The sequence below is a fragment of the Haliotis asinina genome, chromosome 10 (genome assembly GCF_037392515.1).
Source record: "Haliotis asinina isolate JCU_RB_2024 chromosome 10, JCU_Hal_asi_v2, whole genome shotgun sequence".
Taxonomy (NCBI): domain Eukaryota; kingdom Metazoa; phylum Mollusca; class Gastropoda; order Lepetellida; family Haliotidae; genus Haliotis; species Haliotis asinina.
The window spans coordinates 39,601,555-39,622,790 of record NC_090289.1 but is presented as its reverse complement, the minus strand read 5'-3'; the positions used below and the strand labels follow the sequence as shown (position 1 = coordinate 39,622,790).

General features: G+C 39.7%; 1 protein-coding gene and 1 long non-coding RNA gene across 2 annotated transcripts in view; both read right to left on the bottom strand.

Annotated features, from left to right (window-relative positions):
* Positions 1-9,848: 9,848 nt before the first annotated feature.
* The window catches only part of LOC137298687 (uncharacterized), a 33,644-nt gene continuing 22,256 nt past the window's right edge, over positions 9,849-21,236 (bottom strand). Inside the window, exons 11-12 of the mRNA XM_067830967.1 lie at positions 14,997-15,101; positions 9,849-10,833 (exon numbers count right to left, since the gene is read on the bottom strand). Of these exons, the coding sequence (XP_067687068.1) occupies positions 9,890-10,833; positions 14,997-15,101 (1,049 nt within the window). The 3' untranslated portion in view covers positions 9,849-9,889. The remainder of the gene's footprint in view (positions 10,834-14,996; positions 15,102-21,236) is intronic.
* On the bottom strand, positions 12,507-13,203 carry LOC137298327 (uncharacterized). Its single transcript, XR_010957738.1, has 2 exons — positions 12,968-13,203; positions 12,507-12,721 (listed from the first exon to the last, which is right to left on the bottom strand). It is a non-coding gene; the product is annotated as an uncharacterized lncRNA (long non-coding RNA).

Here is a 21,236-nt window from a genome sequence, read left to right as displayed (position 1 = left end):
GCTGTAAGCAGTGATAGATGCGAGCATGCGCACATCTATTGGCGAATTCAAACTATGTCATTGGACAACACACAATAATCACCATCGCTCATTGGTAGATTTATAGACGTAGTGGAACGTGTGTTTTTTTAAAAAAAAGAATGTGAAAGGGATGACTAATCATGACATGGCACTATTCAAAGGTTTAAGTTTCATCATCCAGTCATGCTACCCCTGGTTTGTTGATTCTATATATAGAGTACACCGTGCACTGGGTATCAACCGGTCATGCCACCCTGTCGTGACTGTTCTGTATAAACAACTTATTTGAATAGACAGCATTCCAATCGTTTTGTAACAAAAAACCATCAACTATAGCGTGAAACATCCATTGATAATTTCTCCTTAAACATCATTAACTTCTTTTCATCATGGTGATATTATGTATCGCTAGGCTTAATGAAATTGATATGATTAGATAATGACTGTCACGTGTAGCTATTTTTGGGATGAAATGTGGGACAAATGAGGGATGAGGGATGAGGGATGAGGGATAAATGAGGGATGAGGGATTTATGGTCACTGGTTTCATTGTCTTTGCTAATTGGAGCACGAAATGAGGGATGAGGGATGTGGGTCATGGGCTATTGTTTTAGCTAATTACCGCATTGTTTTACCATTGTTTTGACATAGTTTCTATTGTCTGTGCTGTAGAATGAAATTTATATCTACTGGGGTATATGGGGTTATAGGAGTCCCTTTTTATCCACCGAGACAAGTCCTACACGCCCTGGTGGGGTGTGGATTCGGGGAGGGGGTAACGGAGGAGATGACCAAGACACACGTACTCCATACGCTATCATGGTCTTCCTTACTTCTTGAAGATCGACCTTTTCTCACTGTGGTCTATGATGACTTCGGTGAACGGAAAAGAACGTATTCACTGTGAAAACCAGAAAATAGTTGAATCCGTCCACGATTTTATCATAAAACACAAAGCTTGATTTTTATTTTTTTTAACAGGAAACTAATTAACTTGTCAAAAACCTTCTCACAAATGTTCAGTGTTTCTACAAAGAGCTAGTCAGACACAACAAACCATAACTCTATTTTTCATGTTTACTTATATGATAGTTGTACTTGATGTATGCATGCATGTGTTATTATATGATAGTTCATATGGATGACGACACATGCTTCATTTATATTTTGTATTATATGCTGTATGGGTGAGGTACTGTAAAGCTTGTTCACCAGTCCCAATCAGAGTTACAAAACACACAAATATACAACAACATGGAGATGTGTGGAGAAAATAGAGACATGTGGAGAACAGCAATGTCATAACTGAACAGAAATCATTCCCTCTATTGGTGAAGGCCGTGTGGGATTAGTTAAACAAAGAAATCTAGTCGACCATGCCTCCTAATCCTCTTACTCCTTAAACAAACGACTTGCCTGGGCTGTCTAAAATTGAATTGAAATGTTTGTAAATTCGATGTTTCGGGTATTACGTAAGGAGGTAATCAGGTGTCATCACTATGACGTTCGACGCTCCGGACATGAAGGAAAACCAAATACGTTATAAAGTACAGTAATGTGGTCACTATGAGCGAGGCAGACAGTCTGATGAGCACAGCTCAATACGGAAATCTCTTGTCTTTGGAGCTGCTCGTTGAAACGCTGAAGCCTTCTGTCAAGTTCTTCTTTATTTTTATTGTGGCCACTGTGTCACAATATGCAGTTTACATTGCTCACAGACCCTCGATTCACGATGACGCCAACTTTCTCGACTACTGTTCGTGCGACGACTATCATTCAGGAATTGGTTCCACAGCTCATTCTTTCACCGATGTCTTTGTGTATGTGTTTTAGCTCGTTAATTAGCGTGGAGACGAGTCTTCTGCTATTCTCGGGCACAAGTTCTCCAAGGTAGTCGACGCTCCGGGTGTCATTAGAACAGTGTTGAGCACTGTCACACTCCACTGCTTTTCGACAGTCCTGTTGTGTATTTGATAAAACAATCGACAATCCGGGTGTGAACCAAAAGAGGATACCACCATTCTCATCGGTGGATGAAATGGGATGAAGAGTATGCAGGTTTTCTTCATCACATTGCTACACCGTATTTACCATAACGAATGTTTAAATATCACTTTATGTAAATAGAGCATCAAAACAGGCTGAAATCGTGTATTATATTAACATGGTACTAACTATAATCGATTCGAACCACTGCTTTACAGTTCACTGATCACTGCCGTGGATGCATGCTTTTCCCACGTGGCGGGGTAAAACTTAATGATCTATTCTCCCTCGCAAGGCCACGTGAACCAATCAGAAATGGACATTCTTAAATGGGGTAGGAGAAATGTGCCCTGTACGTTCTTATGAACCTTGATCTTTTAGGTACATTTCATCAGTTGTGTACAAATACTGGTCTAGAATAATGTTTCAAACACTTTAATACGTATTGATGCAGGGGCTCCATATATGTTCTTGTTTACGTCCCGCTCGTCAAACGTCAGAATAAATTTACAGGTATCAAAGCAGACTCACTCGCTGGGCCACTAGCAATAAAAAAAACCCAAACAAAGCAAAAACAGATAAATCAATTAATTTAAACAAATAGATGGAATACTAAAAACCACCTAAATATTAGTATGCACGCCCCATTTAAAAAGATAGAGCGCTAAAGTGGCAAGATTCAAACTCAAAACTATTCAATCGTATTTTACTCGATAAATCAAAATGGTCTCAATGTCATAATGTGGGTAGTTACAGAATCAAAGCAAAATATTTTACATGTTTATGTACGATTTATTTAGCAAAGCCAGAAAAAGCCAGACAAACACGGCCGTTTCTCCTCAATATGTGGGTTTGTGAGAGTGAGGGTACTCCCTACAAGGCTCACTCGCATTAGTTAACAAGGTGTACTCCCATTTTATGTATTTTTTACTCGATAGGTACGGAAAATTAATTAGGCGATGTGGGTATGTCATGACTGGTTGATTTCTCAGGATTAGGTGAATTGGGTATGGCAGAGTCGATATACTATGATCATAGGGGATTTAGCAACCATGTTGGAGTGAAGGAATGACAAAACTCTGTGATAGATTAATGAGTGTCTTTTTTAAGCATTATGAAAATGGGAATGGTAAATTAACACAAAATGCCCTAGACCTGTCCAGCGTGTCATACATATATATATATCATAAAATAATAATTTATCAACTGAATAATACATAAAATTACTCTTATGATTATGTATACCATCACATTTTAATAAAAAGATGCATGCGTTGAGCTTGTTAGATGTTTTAAGATTAATGGAATATGTAGAAAAGGACACCCCCACTTGGGAACTTGGGAGCAGAGAGACGCCACGGTTCAGTGGTTACAGCTATAGGGCCTTCTGTGCTCTCTGCTGAATGTATTAAGGGTGGTGATGTAGATGAAGGTTACGCAGGAAAAGTAGGTGATGTGGGTATAATACGTCAACAGGCAGCTGTGCAGTCAACCAGATAGTTTGTTGTTTTAACCTGTCTGACAATTGTTACGTCTGACCAGGGAGTCAATAACAAGCTGATGTTAACACATGTGATCTAACGATAGTTTTGCGTTCTTTAGCATGCTTTGGAAGGGATGGCCGTGGTGTATCATTTATTCTTTCATTCATTCACATATGTACTTCTTTCTTTTATTATTCCTTTCTCATTTATTCACATATGCACTTCTTTCTTTTATCATTTCTTTCATTCATTCACATATACTTCTTGCTATTCATTCATTCATTCATTCATTCATTCATTCATTGTAAGATTTCGACTGATACAGTAAACTGGCTGAAGTACTGTTAAACGCAGCCTAAGTTGCGATGGAGACGAATCAGGTCACTGTGTGCATTGGAGCATGAGGAGGCGCATACTAATTAGTACAAATGGTAAAGAAAACAAGCGAGTGACCTACCCCTGTTGTAGATAATTTCTGGTCTGACAAATAGGAGAATACCCCATAAAACCTCGGACGAAGAAAAGCCGGGACGGGCAAACGGGAATTACTAAAAATGGAGACCACACTATTAAAACGAAACATGCTAAACTGGGTAGGTACACTTAAAACTACTAGGTAGGTACATTTGGTGAATGTGAGTGGAATTGACAAGACATATTTCAATACAGTTTAAAGATCTCACAACACCGTTTATTAATGTGTCCTAGCATAGTCACTGGAGTTTGGTCACTCTTGATTAGGGCTTTCACAAAAAACTTCAACTTCATAGATATAGGTTGAATTTTGTTATATTTACAGAACACCTAAATTCAAAAGAATCTCAAGGCTTAGTATTCTAAGTGTACTGTATATGTTGCTGGAAGTAAAAGGCTTCAACAACCCATGCTTGCCATAAAAGGCGACTATGCTTGTCGTAAGAGGTGACTAACGGGATGGGGTGGTCAGGCTCTCTGACTTTTGCTGACACATGTCATCAGTTCCCAATTGTGCAGGTCGATGCTCATGCTGTTGATCACTGGATTGTCTGATCCAAACTCGATTATCTACAAACCGCCACCATATTGCTGGGATATTGCTGAGTGCGACATAAAACTAAACTCACGAAATTAAACTGAATTTTCATTAGAATTTCATCTATTTTTAAACCATATGTTTGCAAAATAAAGAAAACGAGCAAACGAAAATATTTTCGTCCACGAGCGAGATTAGTCGAATTAAGACCGGAATGATTTCATTTTTTTGTCGTGATACTTATAAACACACTTTCATTCATATATTTACAACCCCCAAGACAATAAAAAAAACTATGAAAATTTAAGTGGAAGTCCAGATTCTTGTACTTGTTACAAATTAGCAGAATTAAGTCAAAATGAGTTGGATTTTGTGCCATGATACATATAAATATTTCCTCATTCATTTACAACCTCCGAAACACAGGAAAAGATGTATTTTGAGTAAAAGTGATTATTCTGGCATGTTTTTAAAAATCTTCCCGAATTCGCAAAAGTAAGTCAAAATCAGTTGAATTTTGTGTCATGATACTCATAATGGCACTTTCATTCATTTACATCCTCCAAAACATTAGAAAAGATGTATTTGGAGAGAAAAGGAAATATTTTCGCTCATGGGCCAAATGTTTTTCGCCCATGGGCGAGATGTTTTTGAAAATCGGTCTCAATTAGCAGAATTAAGTCATAATGAGTTGAATTTTGTGCCATGATACTCATAAATATATCCTCATTCATTTACAACATCCAAACCACAGGAAAAGATGTAGTTTGAGTGAAGGCAAATATTCTCGCCCATGGGCCAAAATGTCTTTCTCCCATGGGCGAGAGTTTTCAAAATTGCTCTCATTTAGAGGAATTAAGTCAAAATGAGTTGGAATTTCTGTCATGGTACTCATAAATGTACTTTCATTCATTTACATCCTCCAAATATTGGAAAAGATGTGTTTGGGGTAAAAGGAAATATTCTCGCCCATGGGCCAAAATGTTTTTCTCCCATGGGTGAGATTTTGTTAAATAGCTCTAAATTAACGGAATTAATTCAAAATGATTTGAATTTTGTGACATGATACGTATGAACATACTTTCATCCATTCACAACCTCCAAAACATGGGAAAAGGTGTATTTTGAGTAAAAGTAAATATTCTCACCCATGGGCCAAATGGTTTTCGCCCATGGGCGAGACTTTTTGAAAAATCACTCTTAATTAGCCGAATTAAGTCAAAATAAGCTGAATTTCGTGTCAAGACAATAATAAATACACGTTCATTCATTGAAAAACTGCAAAGCCTGGAAAAAAACATGTAGTTTCAATGAAATTAATTATTCTCGTCCATGGGCCAATATGTTTTTCACCCATGGGCGAGATTTTTAAAAATCGCTGTCAGTTAGCAGAGTCAAGTCACAACGAGCTGAATTTGTGTCATGATACTTATCAACATTTTTTCATTCATTTACAACCTCCAAAACATTTATTCTGGATGAAATTAAACACTTTCGCCCATGGGCAGGCCCATGGGCTTACCCATTGGCCACTGTTCGCCCATGGGCGAGCGAGTTTAAATTTTGAGTTTTCGAAAAAAAATTTTATTTTTTCATCCTTAGCACATATACATAACAGCTGCCTGTTTAATTTTGCAAAATCCCTTGTGAGAGAGTGGCCACAGTGCTGAGAGTTTCTGGACTTTTGTGAGTCCAGAACTAAATTGTGACGTGTTAAATGTGTTCCACATGAAAACAGCTTCGACAAGCAGCCTCTATTTCACACCAAGCATATAGTCTCTTCATTATGCAACAGCCTCGACAAGCAGCTTCTCTATCACACCAAGCATACAATATGTTCCTTATGTAAATAGTCTCAACAACCAGTCTCTTTTTTGTACAATACATACAATGTTTTCTTTATATAAACAGCCTCGACAAACAACATCTACTTCCAAGTATACAATGTGTTCCTTATGTAAAAAGCTTCGACAAGCAGCCTCTATTTTACACCAATCATACAGTGTCTTCCTTATGTAACAACCTCGACAAGCAGCCTATGCTTTACATAGCATACAATGTGTTCCATATGTAAACAGCTTCGACAAGGAGCCTCTATATTACACCAAGCATACAGTCTCTTCCACATGTAACAGCCTCGACAAACACCCTTTCGTTCACACCAAGCATGCAATGTATTCCATATGCTAACATCCCCGACAGGCATCCTATATGTCACACACCATGCATGCGATGTCTTCCTTGTGTAAATACCATTAAAAAGCAGTTTCTATTTTACACCAATCACACAATGTCTTCCTTACGTAAACAGCCTCAACAAGCATTCTCTATTTCACGCCAAGCATACAATGTGTTCCATATGTAAACAGCTTCGACAAGCAGCCTCTATTTCACACCAAGCAAACAGTGTACTTCCTTATGTAAACAGCCTCGACAAGAAGCCTCTCTTTCACACCAAGCATGCAATGTATTCCATATGCTAACATCCTCGACAAGCATCCTGTATGTCACACACCATGCATGCGATGTCTTCCTTGAGTAAATCCTCTTAAAAAGCAGTCTCTATTTTCCACCAATCACACAATATCTTCCTTACGTAAACAGCCTCAACAAGCATTCTCTATTTCACACCAAGCATACAATGTGTTCCATATGTAAACAGCCTCGACAAGCAGTCTCTCTTTCACACCAAGCATGCAATGTGTTCCATATGCTTACAGCCTCGACAAGCGGCCTCTATTTCAAACAAAGCTCAAAATGTGTTCTATGTGTGAACAACATCGACAAGCAGCCTCTATTCCACACATCGGGAATGGGTTCGTTGAGCATCAAGTCGCTCAGGCACGAAGGGAATTGGCCATTTGACATTGTGTCCAGCTGTTCGAGTCTGTGGAACATAGCACAGCTAAGAAATGTAACTCCAAACAGAACAGGGTTCCATGAAACACTAGACCAGCAATTCCCATGTTAATGACAACGGGAGAATGCTCGTCAGAAAACTGGAAAATTACACATGACAAAATGCACATTTGCGCGAAGTATCTTTATTACACAGCAAATAAGCTGGGGCGTGCTACATATAATGACAAAATACCCCTACTATATATTCTGTGCCTGCTCCAAGTATAGATATATTTGAAAGGGACTGAGTGGAAAAGAGTGAGTTATATTGTCATAATATTCAGGTACGGTGGTGCAGTCTAATGGTCAGAGCGTTCCCTCATCGCACCGAAGACCCCGGTTCGATTCAACACATTGGTGCTCCATGAGGTTTGAAGTACAGGAGAAAACACGCCTCTGAGGTTTTGGTAGAGAATGTAAAACCGGAAGGGGAGGGAAATGCCGAGGGGCGGAGCCCCAAGGGATTTCCCGACCCCGATGGTTTTACACTGTCTACCAAAACCGAGGAGAAATGTTTTCTCTAACATATATACAATCAATGATGGATAATTACACTGTCGATGATCATTTCATGAAGCTGCGTAACAGTAATTGAAGCGTGCGTAAAATCAATTTAACGACAGTAACTATAAGTAGGTAATTTGACCCCACCACCCACGTCGGCCCGGGGACCGTGCGGTAGAGCGTCTGCCTACAGATAAGAGAAATGCGGTTCCAATCCCGCATCGGGAAATTTTAGTATTGTGAGATTAACCGTGAACGATGTGTTTTTGAACTGACTTCACACACTCACGTTTCATTCGAATGTTGATGTCCATATAAAGTTAGGAAAAGGGAAACGGTCTTACTAACGAAAAGTAAAACCTGGGAAGCGGTCTTACAAACGAAAAGTAAAACCTATCCCTCCAAAACGAAAACCTCAAATGTGGTCATTCTGGGAAAACAAGAGACCTAATATATACTAAGAAGAAAACTTCAGGTTTATATTTAGTGCAAGCAACTTATGCTTGTCGTCAGCAGTCGGGTGGGCAGGCTTTGTGCTTTGGATGGTTGCATTGCATTTCTGGTGTCTGATTCAAACACCAGTATATACAGTCCTCCACCCGCGATATATCTGGGATGTATACACAGCGTACCGAATAACCTGACACAATGCGTCCGGCTGCTTTAACTCTTTCAACGCCAGTCAACCAGAGGCATTTACTGCCATGACAACGAGTTCCCGGAAACTCTGAGGTCATAGAGGAAGCCTGCGTTTATCAAGGAATATATCTGCTTGTAAAACATTATTGTTACTACATGTCATACATCATTTGAAAGGTATAATCCTACTGTTTGTGAACAATGAATTTATTTTTTTATTAAGTTATTCAAATAATACAACCACAGCGTAAATAAGTTAATATTTAACGAAAATTCAAGCTTGCATACTTATGATATGCAGATAACCCACGAACGAAACAAATAATGCACCGATGTTTTCCAATTGTAACATGTCATAGAATCCCCTTACCTTTTTCTACCGACGACAAGCGTAAGTTTGCTTGCACTAAATATAAACATAAAGTATGCTTCTCAATATATATTAGGTCGCTTGTTTTCCCAGAATGACCGCATTTGTGGTTTTCGTTATGGAGGGATAGTTTTACATTTTCCCATAATCAGAAAATTACAATTAAAAAAATTTAAAATTATATGTATGGTCGTCTATTTCCCGACGTCAATGGCTTTCTTCTCTGTGACGTTATGAATGAAATAGGAATTGTCTCCATTTGGGAAGCTTCGTATGAATGTGACATGTGAGGCAATTCGTTGGATTGCGGGTGTCGTTCGAAAGCTCTGAGCATCAACATTATCACTGTACCCTTGCCAAGAGTATTTTCAAAAATGCAAGAAGCGATTTATTGGATAAAGATTTGTTTCTAATGACGCTTTTCGGCAACGTTCTGCTATGAGGAGCGTGATTGGTCAAAATCTTCCACGTGACCTAAGACAGCCAATCATATTGCTGCTCGAAAGATTTGGGTAAATTCACAATATTCTGAACGTGTTACGCAAAGAATAACTACCTATACGTATATTATTGGAACGTAGTGGGCATATCGGGCTATGTTATGACCAGTGAAAAAATGCGTCATCCATATATTTTAGCCTTACGTCTGTTTAATTATTATCTCGAAACATTGTTATTTTACTCTTTGACAACTTTCATGTGGACAAGTTGCCGAAGCATGAGTCAGGGAATTATGGGCTTTTTATAAAAAACATTGCGAAAAATAGTTTATTATTCTAATCTTATCGATAATATATAGTCATTTGAAATTCGATAAGTGTTTTCAGGGGACTCATGATGTCTTGGCCGGTTTACCAGTGTTGAATGGGTTAATGATGTACACACACATATTTTGCAAACAATCTATGCCGATATCTGTATTATAGGTACATTTGAGGGTACACCCGGCAGACAGACACAGTCATTTTACTTTTAGAAAGCTTTGCTGCTTATGGCAAATATTCTGTCTTCAATTTCTTCAGTACACAAGCTCTCAGAATAGCTTTCTGGTGGGTACAGATATTCTGGAGAGAACTGACTTGATTGTCGTGTCATGCCAGAGTCAGACGCAGGACCAGGTTCATCATGTATCGGAAACTCTTTCTCATCTTCTAGGACAAGTGTGACAGCTTCGTCACCGTCAACAGAAAACGCCTGCGTTTCAGATAAGGTGTTTGTGTAAGGCAAAATGGACGAGGGTCTTCGTGAAGGAGCAGCGTTGTCAGGTTCACCCTCTACTTGTGCACATTTGGATTCTGGGTTCAACACCAACCAGTGGACACTCTCCGGCACCCGTGCTGAAAACCAGTCAGGGCATTTTTGTTGGTAGGCCTTAGCTTCATCGACGGCTTTCACAAAGGCCTTTCCCTCTGCAGAATTTAAGATGCTATTCTTACCTAGACCGCCTTTGTTGCAACCATGGATGTGATTCACAAGGTCAGTAATATTCTCGGGTAACTTGTATTGAAGACCTGGGTTAAAGGGAATAACGTCATTGCTGTCTGTGTAGTTAAAATACGTCATGATTGCGGTGTATAGGAAATCACGTGTTGCTTCCTTCGAACGTAGGTGTGACGTTGAAAATGAGAAAGGGTCATTTTCTCCTGCACGAAAATATTTGCCCTTGGTTTGGGCAGTGTAGGTCCAGTAGGCTGCTTTGGAGTTCACAAGAACAACAAAATCGGACTTGTCGATCTGCGTGACGATCCATTCGTACAAGCCAGTTTTAAGAATGTCTGAGACGAACCACTTGGGGTATATCACATCACAGTGGCAATGCTTATTGAGAAGAGTGGCAAGTGCTTCAACAGCATTTGCATGGGCTCCGTGATCGTCGTAAGCGAGTAGGTAGACCTTCCTCATGGGAACTTTCTCCTCTGAAAGTAGATTGATTGAAAGTAGATTTAGATGTATGCTTAGCAGAATGAAAATATGTCTTTAATATAACATTTTATTGGTTTTTTGTGCTTTTAGAATACACATTCCAACGGGCGGAATAAACAAAATGCAACAAAAGACATATTGACTTTGTTCAACAAAAACCTAGTTCAGTGCGTTTCCATTGGTGTCGTAGTCATTTAAATTTGTTTCGCGGCTAAACGGGATTTTTTCTGTTGAGTCTTTTATGTGTACCCAGTAGTGACTGTATACCTGGTGGGATAAGTCGTAAAGACTGTTGAACTCGCAGTGCCTCACAGGCATCTGGGGGTTATTGGGGGTGAAAATGTGTTAGCATCTTGAGTGCGCGGAAACGTGCTCAATGAACAGTCATTCTATGGAGACTATTGCAGAACGTGTGTCATATGACTTATACTAAACGGATGTGACATTTTGCACCAGTTACGTCGTACATCACACATGCTCGAGTGTAACAATTTCTTTATTATCCAATTGTGCAGTACACATGGCAAACATGCGTGACTGTCCTGTTCATGGATGTCACCGACGACAAAATACAGAAACAGTCATATGGTTGCTAGGCAAAAGTGAAATGTGCACATACGATATACCACAAACAAAAGATATGCGAACACCCTAACATAGTATACGCATACATAAAGGTAAATGTACACTGGTTTTGTTGTGACTCTTGTTTCCATTACGACACAGCACAAAAATCCCTTACGTGGTAAAATATCTTGCGCATTTTGTTACGGTTAGGAATTTGCCGTGACAAACGATTTGATAAACCCCTTTGAATTTAGCAAAACAGAACAAGGCAAGTCTAAAACATTCAGATACGTTATTATTAAACAAGAGCGCAAGCTATACAAAGTCACGAGTCAATTCCACAATACCGATTTCAAATACAACCCAAGTGAGACAAAATCTAAGGCAATGGGTCACAAAAATATGTAGTAGTAAACTCACCAAAGTCTTAGTGTGAGAGAAACGTTTATGCAGAATGTAACACTGAGAACGGTCTGACGGCTGTGAAAATACTCCAGTGAATATGAATGTGTGTCCCCCCTCCAACACGGCAACTAGCCTTTATGTATATATTATTATAACTCTGATGGATCACATTTCGTATAATAGATGGTCAGCATTTTAAAGTTTTTTGTAGAAGGCTGTCCGGAAATTATCTGCCCTTGGCTTGCTATTTGTTACTTCCGAGAGACTGCTAGAGATTTCTACAGTGTTGGCGATGGTCGTATGTACCCGAACTATATATAGAAATCTCTAGCAGTCTCTCGGAAGTAGCAAATAGCAAACCAAGGGCAGATAATTTCCGGAGAGCCTGCTACCAAAAACTTGATTATTATTCAAAACACTACACGTTATGACCCAACAATAATTATTACTTAATTAATAACAAAATTTATAAACCTAATTCTGATCACTGCCTTTAATGGTCATTATCCTTTCTACTTGCACCAATACCCGGTAAGAGGTTTTACTCCCAATGTAAAACCTGGGAATAGGTTTAACTAGATTTAAGTAAAACCTATTCCCAGGTTTTACTAGGAGTAAACCCTCGTCCCGAAAGTACCGGTTTGGAGCGATCAGCCACCGAAATCTGCATTCACAGGAAAGGAAAAACAAAAACTCTGACAACAGTGTTTTAATTGAAATTGAACGTCATTGTAACACTTCCGTGAGCGACAGTTTGTGTTGTACCGGAATCTCCCTCTGAAGTAGGAACCGACACTGTCGCAGACGTCTGAGTTTTCTTTGGAGCTGAACATGAGAGAACATCTGACGCCATTGCTTGTTGTTGATCACTGGTTCTCTTGTAAACCCTCACTGCCTCGCTTTTGTGACCTACAATAAAAGAATTCATCTTGATAAGTCATTTCAAATTGTACATAACCGTTTGAAAAGCAATTTATATGATATTGTAATCGCTTTGCTTGGGGCCATCATTGGGATTCGAACCCGGATCTTGGCATGTTAACCATAACACATGTTGACATCACAAGTTCTAGCATTTAAAATCGCCAAATTGCAATTTGGCCCAGTCACTTCAAGTTTCATTCGTGTTTTGCAGATATTCATTGAGTTACATACCAGTTTGTTCACAAATCTGTTGCTCGCTTATGTTTGCCTCGTAGAGACGGGTAGCAGCAGTGCATCTGAGCGAGTGGTTCGTTTTCCTTCCTTCAATTCCGGCTTCAGCACATATTCTCTTCACCGTTGTCTGGATTGTGTTGTGGCCCATGGGCGACTCTAGGTACCATTTTCCATCCTTAGGTTTCTTCATCGGGGTGAAGTAAAACGCATTTGCTCGAGTTGAAGATGGTAGGCTGGAAAGTTAAATTGTGTTGACATAGAATCAATTAAGTATGAAATGTTTGCATTTGTCATTTATATGCCCCTAAACCAATGCGTGCAATCATCATCAGGGAGTAAAATTATAAGACAATTTACATGCAGTATGGGTCAAGTCACCCGCATGATGTGATTAAATGAGTGGTATATCTAAAGAATGTATAACATGTATCAGAAATGTATCAGAAAACATCTAATACATACCAAAGTGACTTGTACTTCATGAAAAGGCGCACATAACATCGTTCCGGGTTCTTGGTATTTTCATACGCTCGCACCTTTTTCTTCTGCAGTTTCCTGTCTTTCACTCCCCCGGCATTTGTCTTAGAGACGTCTTCCACATACTGCAGGTACCTGCGGCCGTTCTGGTCTGTATGTGGGCCTGTAATCTGAGGTTGTTGGTGTAGTCTTAAACTCCGATGTTCCTTTCCACCTCTCAAGGCGAAGTTAAGTCCTGGAAAATAAAATTCCGTACACAATTATATAATGTTTATCTATTTTGGTCTTAACACGGGATTCAAAATATCCATCCAAACTTTGTTTGGTTTGGTTTGCCTCAAAGTGAAGTCGGGCATTTTGTTCCAGTTAATCACATTTATTTTCGATGTGAAGGTTTGATTGTAAATGCCAAAATTGCTAATATCCGACTTTTCGACAGGGAAATCAAATGCAAAATGCAACTCACCAGTTAAGTAGAGGACTGTGTCCAGGAGTTTTTGCGGCGTGCCTTCTCCAAGAGCCCCCTTCTCCCACAGAGTGTTCTCCTCGTCTCGAGTTATCACCTCTGTAGGTTTTCTCACGTCTGCTCCAAGACCAGCTGTGGACCTCTCACGCATGCATGCGTCCAGTGCCTGTCTGCTGTCCTGGAACTCTTCGCCTTCCATCAGATTGTAAGGAGATTTGTTAGCTTTCAAGTGTGACGCTATTGCCGTGAATAGCCCATGCACAGTAACAGCTGGGTAGCAAGTCCCGTCCACTTTCCTCGCCTCGAATAGGAAATACTTTAGGGCTGTATTTATATCTTTAGCAGTCATATCCAGCAAGTCTTCAGTCAAGACGGACGACGACAGCGCGATGTTTGCATCCATTGACCTCGTCCGACGCTCTTCTTGCCATCGCCTGAATACTCCTTTCGCCCAATCATTTTTGTACCTTGTCGTTCTTGGAACACATCGAGATAATTTCCTTTCAATATCTTCCTCAGTCAAAGGTGCCGCGAAACGGAACAGAAAATCATCATCATCATCAGCAGCAGCAGCAGCAGCATTGTCATCATCTTTCTTAAACTGCGACTGTGTTAAAAACATTTCGTCTTCGCTCTGGTTTGCCATGGTTAGCAATGAGCGGATTCAAGTAACCACGTGGTATATAACTGACTCACTCACAAAAAACACGTGCACTGCGTGAAAATCCCGTGCGTTTTCTAACTTGTGCATTAGAGTTGCGACATTGCTGTCATTCCGAATGTTCGCGGTATAGTGAGGTCCTAATTCCTTATAACGCAATATTTAAAATGACGGTTTATAAGCAAGAGAAAAAACTTCTCCTCAGTTTTGGTAGAGAATGTAAACCTTCGGGGGTCGGGAAATCCCTCGGGGCTACGCCCCTCGGGATTTCCCTACCCCTCAGGTTTACATTCTCTACCAAAACTTCGGAGGCGTTTTTTCTCCTATACATACAGAAAATATAAACTCGTAACAATTTTCGGAAACGCTGAATGAAAGAACCAATGAAGTATATCATCTCGCCTCATGTTGGAATCACATACCTTTCACTTGCACCATCTTTCGTGTAGATATGACGATGAAAATGACAGCAAACAAAACCACTCCACAAAGACATGTTCCTGCCGCTATAATCAGTGTCTTTATTTCTGAAACTAAGGCAACAGTAACTCAGCTCACTTTCTCAAACAAGGTATATATACTTTGCTTTCTTTTCTTTTTTGTCATTTCTAAGAAATGTCCCCATCACATCCAAGGTTGCGGGTCCTCATCAGAACCTTGTAAGCCCTAGATTTTGATATGGAAATTTATTTCGAACGCGATTCACTCGCTACTGCTCACCGTTCTCGCTTGTGGTTGGCGTAATCGGAATTGCCTTTGCTTCACCTGACCTCTCACCTGTAATTAATGGAGTGAGTGAGTTTAGCACCCAGCAATATTACATCTATATGGCGGCGGTCTGTAAATAATCGAGTGTGGACCAGACAATCCAGTTATCAACAACATTAGCATCAATCTGCGCAATTGGGAACCGATGACATGTGTCAACCAAGTCAGCGAACCTGACCACCCGATCCCATTAGTCGCCTCTTGCGACAAGCATAGTCGCCTTTTATGGCAGGCATGGTTTGCTGAAGGCCTGTTCTACCCCGGGACTGTAACTAATGGAAGAGAATGAAACAAACAACGAACTATGCCATCCTCCCTGCATAACAAAACTTATTCCAGGTGTCCTCACAGTCTAAATAATCTAATAATCTATACATTATCCTAAAGATGTAATATAATCGTGTCCTAAATAAAAGACTTTACCCCAAATACACACATGCCATCATTTTTTGTGAAACACATTTGCAAGAGCCCTCACTCACTCACTCACTCATCCACCCACCCACTCAACCACTTATGAATGAATGAATGGTCACTCAGGTGTGCAGAATATCAAAAATGAACTTATACCAACAAACGTTATTCGCCGTAAGTATGTTGACGGCAACAATGTGTCACAATGTCACAATGATTGGATTTTTCATGGAACGATAAACTTTTAAACAAATATTTTTGATAATTAAAAGTTCAAAGAAAGGAAATGTTTTTTTCAAAACACTTGCCTGAAAGAAATTGTTGCAAGAAGCACAGGTAAGGCATAACAAATAACAGCCAGTGTGGTTGATTACGGGCGTAAGTGAACATTAACATGTGACGATTTTTCAATACTTTCATCTCTTGCTATCAGTGGGATTCCTCAATAGTGCAATGCCATTGAGTGTTCACACAAATATTTGCCATACCCATGTCGACAGAATCTGCATGCATTATCAGTCACTGGTTTTTATGATGTGATCAGGTAGCCTAGTGGTTTCAGATTTCGCTCGTCACGCCAAAGATCCGGGTTCGATTCCCCTACATTTACCATACCCATGTCGCAGGATCTTCACGTGTTATCAGTTACTATTTTTATGAGACGGTGGGGTAGCCTAGTGGTGCAGGATTTCGCTCATCACACCAAAGATCCGGGTTCGATTCCACACATGGGGACAATGTGTGAAGCCCATTTCTGGTGTCCCCTGACGTGATATTGCTGGAACATTGCTAAAAGCGGCGTTAAACCACACTTACTCACCATTATCGTTTAAAGAATACGTTCTACCCTTGCGCAATGTTGATCAATTCGTTTGTTTAAATGTTTATTTTGTTTGTGTCCATGTGCTTCTGTGGCATTCCGATACCAGTAGTCCCTATACTATTCGTAGACATTTTTATGAATGACCAATCTTATGTCCAGTGTAATTATCTAGTTTGCCTTGGACCACTGATCCATTGTTTGGTAAACACTTGGCTTGCTTTTCTGCTTCTACGCCTACGCGAATACCGGGAGATATCACTAACTGATAGGGATTTCAAAATGGCGATTTCCATTCCAGGAGAGGGTTTTGAAATCTGATTGAACGAATAAAGTTCTCATACGTGTTACTGATATCACAGTTCTAACTGGCTGTTGAAAAGTTATGTACTTTGTAGCAAATCGTTATCGGTGTGAAGCGAGAGTTAAAGGGGCACTGATGCGGAGCGAATAATGCTTCTCGCCAACGGTCTAATTACGAAAGCAGACCGCAAATTGGTCAGTGCCCACTCCTTCGACCGTGACGGACAAAGGAACTGGGCTCCTGTCCATATTAGCAAAATTTCTTCACTTAAACAGTCAGGAGGCCGGATGCCCATCACATGCCATTTGTTTAAAAATATCCATGGTATTCCTTGTCTGATCGTAACCATATATCCCAGCAGTGTAGTTCTTTTCGGATGCTTGGATGGTATACTTACTGATCCAATTTGATCCTATTTCTGTGTTTTTAACCTCGATATTTAATCATGTTACATGAAAATATGATGTCTACAGGCACATAGCAAGCCATTTGTTTCAGTACGGAAGATTGCAAAGCTGTATATTTAGGTAGTTTTGAGTGTTGGTTGAGCTGTGATAGCAAATAGCATACGTAAATTTTGGTAGCTATGGTAGCTACAATGGTTTATTATTTATGATAATAAAACACACAGTTGATTTATTTGAATTCGTAAACAAAAAAAACGATGACCTTGGCTTTGGTAGAGAAATCTGAAAATTGTCTTACGTACAAAAAAACTTATTTCACTTATTTACCAAAGTACACAGCAAATGCCTGTGTGTATTCCTTATGTAACGAAATTCCGTTGGTATCCTCAAAACAGTTCCGGCCCATAAGTGTTTTCAGGCTGCATAGGACACAGAGATTACATCTTCCTTGCTGTAACTCGCGTTTGATGGTGTAAACCTACACGTGTTATTTGTCATCATTCTCTTGATGGTCAATTCATGAATTTATAACAGGTATAATTAGTAGCAACACCACTTCGGTTACTCAACAAAGGTTCCCATTTGGCATTTTTCCTGTCTGGAGTAAATACTCAACATTATAAATTAAGGTCTGTAATGGCAAATGTATTGTATGTTATGTAATATGTGCATGTAAGTGATGCAAGAGGGTTTATCACCTGAGTTACAAAAACAAACATCGATCAAAGGATTATCCGATAACACACTGATTGATTGATTAATTACTTTTTTTCTTCTAGCTGATTTGTCAAAAGGCAGTGTGTGTAGATGACTACACCCTGTCGTAAAGTGTGAGTGCAAAAACAACATCCTCCCTTCAAAGAATTAACCACCCTTGCGTTGATTGATTGATTGCTCAATATTGGTCAACTAAATTACTTAGAATAGTGGACATCATACAATTAGTTGCCAGGTGTGCTATCTTGGGAGAACAATGAGAGGTTTATCTAGTTTTCACCAACGAAAGACGTGAAACGATGTGTTACTTTTTCGCAAATGAGACAGTTGTAAGACACGCGACACAGAGCAGGATTATTTACCAGCTGCAGATGAATGGAATACGATTTCTTTTACGTGGATATTGATGGATACATTCCTGAACAAGGTAGTAGCCTGACACAGTTGCTGTAAAATTAGTCTGTTTTACGTTCACTATTTGCATTTTGTTTTAATTTATTTGTTGTAGCATTCAGCAGAATCTGTATGACAGAAAACACACACTAGATCGCGTATGTGTGTGAAATAGGATCCACATTGGCAATCTATACAATGTATAAATGTTGCTGTTATGTTAGAAATTTACTATGAGTATAAGCAAATCGTGTGTTCTTTTATTAATTTTCAGAATCATACAAATATGACAATAAACTAATTAGGGTTATGAGACAAAATATAGAGACGTACATTGGCTTCGTTATTTTTCCGTCCTAATAGTTTTTTACCATTTCTACCACTGGCAGATGATTAACCTTCAAAGTGTTTCATTTGTTTTCATAATACATTTGTAATGAAGTACAATTGACTTCACCTCAGTTGATCTGTCTATAATTAAACTATCAATTGCGCTTACGGACTGCGCAGCAGAGGTCACGAACCAGTCACGAATTCTGGGATATCATCCGGGTACTCACGGGAGAAAAACAATAACAAAAGTTTACACCAGTCCACGGAAAATGCTCCGCATCAGTGCCCCTTTAAGGGATGATTTTGACGCATTCAGCCCCAAAGCTCGTAACTGACGAAGGCCTAGGGTTAACCTTTTCGATTTTGCCATCTGGTAACAGCGTTCTGATTGGTTAAATGAAAGGGCATGACCTATTTTGGAATGTCTACAGATTCTGGCATACAGAGTAATAAGATTTGATTTTACAATCATTACATTATGTTTGGCTAACATTTGGCAAAATGGATTGCACAAACCTTTGTAAACATGAAAAGGCGAGCTATATCTGATACTACATACCAAGGACCCGTGCAGATCCGGGTTAGAATTAGTCATCATCAACCACAGCGACTAACGGGATTGGATGGTCAAACTGCTTAAGTGGTTTATACACGTCATGGTATCCCAACAGATCGATGTTCCTGCTGTTGACCACCGTATTTTCTGATTCCAACTTGACTGCTCACAGATTGTCGCCACAGAGCAGGAATATTGCTGAGTGTGTCATTAAACAACAACACAGCCAACCATATACCAATATACCAGGTTCACGGGTATATTGCATTCAGTACTGGCAACGATGATCATGAAAACACTCCTATGTTCCAATTAGACAAAGCACAAACCTTCAAGATGCTAGTTTATGGCAACTTTGACACTGAGATCCGTTTCCACCATCTTTATCTCTGTATTCCTAAGTTAAATCCAGTACACTGTAGAAACATGACCCTCACATGCTTCCCTTTCGAAATCAGCAAAACCTATATGGTTGTTTCTAAGAATTGTGCCGCCACACCCGACAAAACCAAGGTGTAACCCTGATTATTAATAGCTGTTATTCAATACTATCAGCTGCATCCTGTCTGCAGTGTTCGCCCTGAACCTTGAAAAGGTACAGGTCCTAAACACTCAGAACCATAAAAGTTTGTGGGTCCTGATCAGTCCCTGTAGGCCCTATATTTCAATACGGAAAATATTCTCTTTGTTATTGGGGAGGGAAAAGCTGTCGACCATAAGGACCTGGAGAAAACACAAGATTTTGGTCCGAGTGGTTTTTAGTCAACTTTGAGCCTGAGGACCGACATTAATCTCGAAGACTACCTGTCTGCCATATGAATGAGCAGGTGAAGAGATTCACCTCCTAATGCTCACCGTTGTCATTAGTGCTTGGCGAAATCGGTGTTGTCTGTTCTTCGCCTGGTATCTCACCTGTAATTAATGGAAGAAAATGGAACACACAACGAACTATGTCATCCTCCCTGCATGATAAAACTTATTCCATGTGTCCTCACACTCTGTGCAATATAATCTACATATTATCCTAGACAAACAATATACCTGGTGACATCACTAACTGACAGTGGTTTCAAAATGGCGATTTCCTTTCCAGACTAGAGTTTGGAAAATGTTTAACAATTCTAGACTTCTAGAAGCGCACACCAAACTAAAGAATATCCTACAACGGGCCTAACCGATCGTTATAAAACCTATGTTTGATTTACAAGTTATAATGTTTATTTTTTTCTTAAATTTTGTTTTCTATTGCTGTCGAGTTTTCCGTTTGTGTTTTGGTGTGGAGTTTTTGTGTGTGGTCATTCCTAAGAAATTTGTCTCTAATTATAAATAGCTGTTATTCAATATTAACAGCTGCATCCTTTCTGCGGTGTTCGCCCTGAACCAGCTCCGGGTCCTAGAGACTCGGGACCATAAAAGGTTGTAAGTCCTGATCAGAATCTGTAGACCCTATATTTTAATACGGAAAGTATTCTCTTTGTTACTAGGGAGGGAAAAGCTGTCGACCATAAGGACCTGGAAAAAACACAAGCTGTGGGTCCGAGTGGTTTTTAGTCGGCTTCGAGCCTGAGGACCGACGTTAATCTCAAAGGCTGCCTGTCTGTCATATGAATGTGCAGGTGAGGAGATTCACCCGTTAAAGCTCACCGTTGTCATTAGTGCTTGGCGAAATCAGTGTTGTCTGTTCTTCGCCTGATTTCTCACCTGTAATTAATGGAAGAGAATGAAACACACAACGAACTATGCCACCCTCCCTGCATGATAAAACATATTTCACGTGTCCTCACACTCTGTACAATATAATAATCTAAACATTATCCAAAACATGCAACACAATCGTGCCCTAAATAAAATACTCTACCCACAATAAACACAAACCAGAATCCAGTATACTTTTGAAAAATGACCCTCACATGCTTCCCTTTCTAAATCAGCAAGCACATGAGGTCGTTT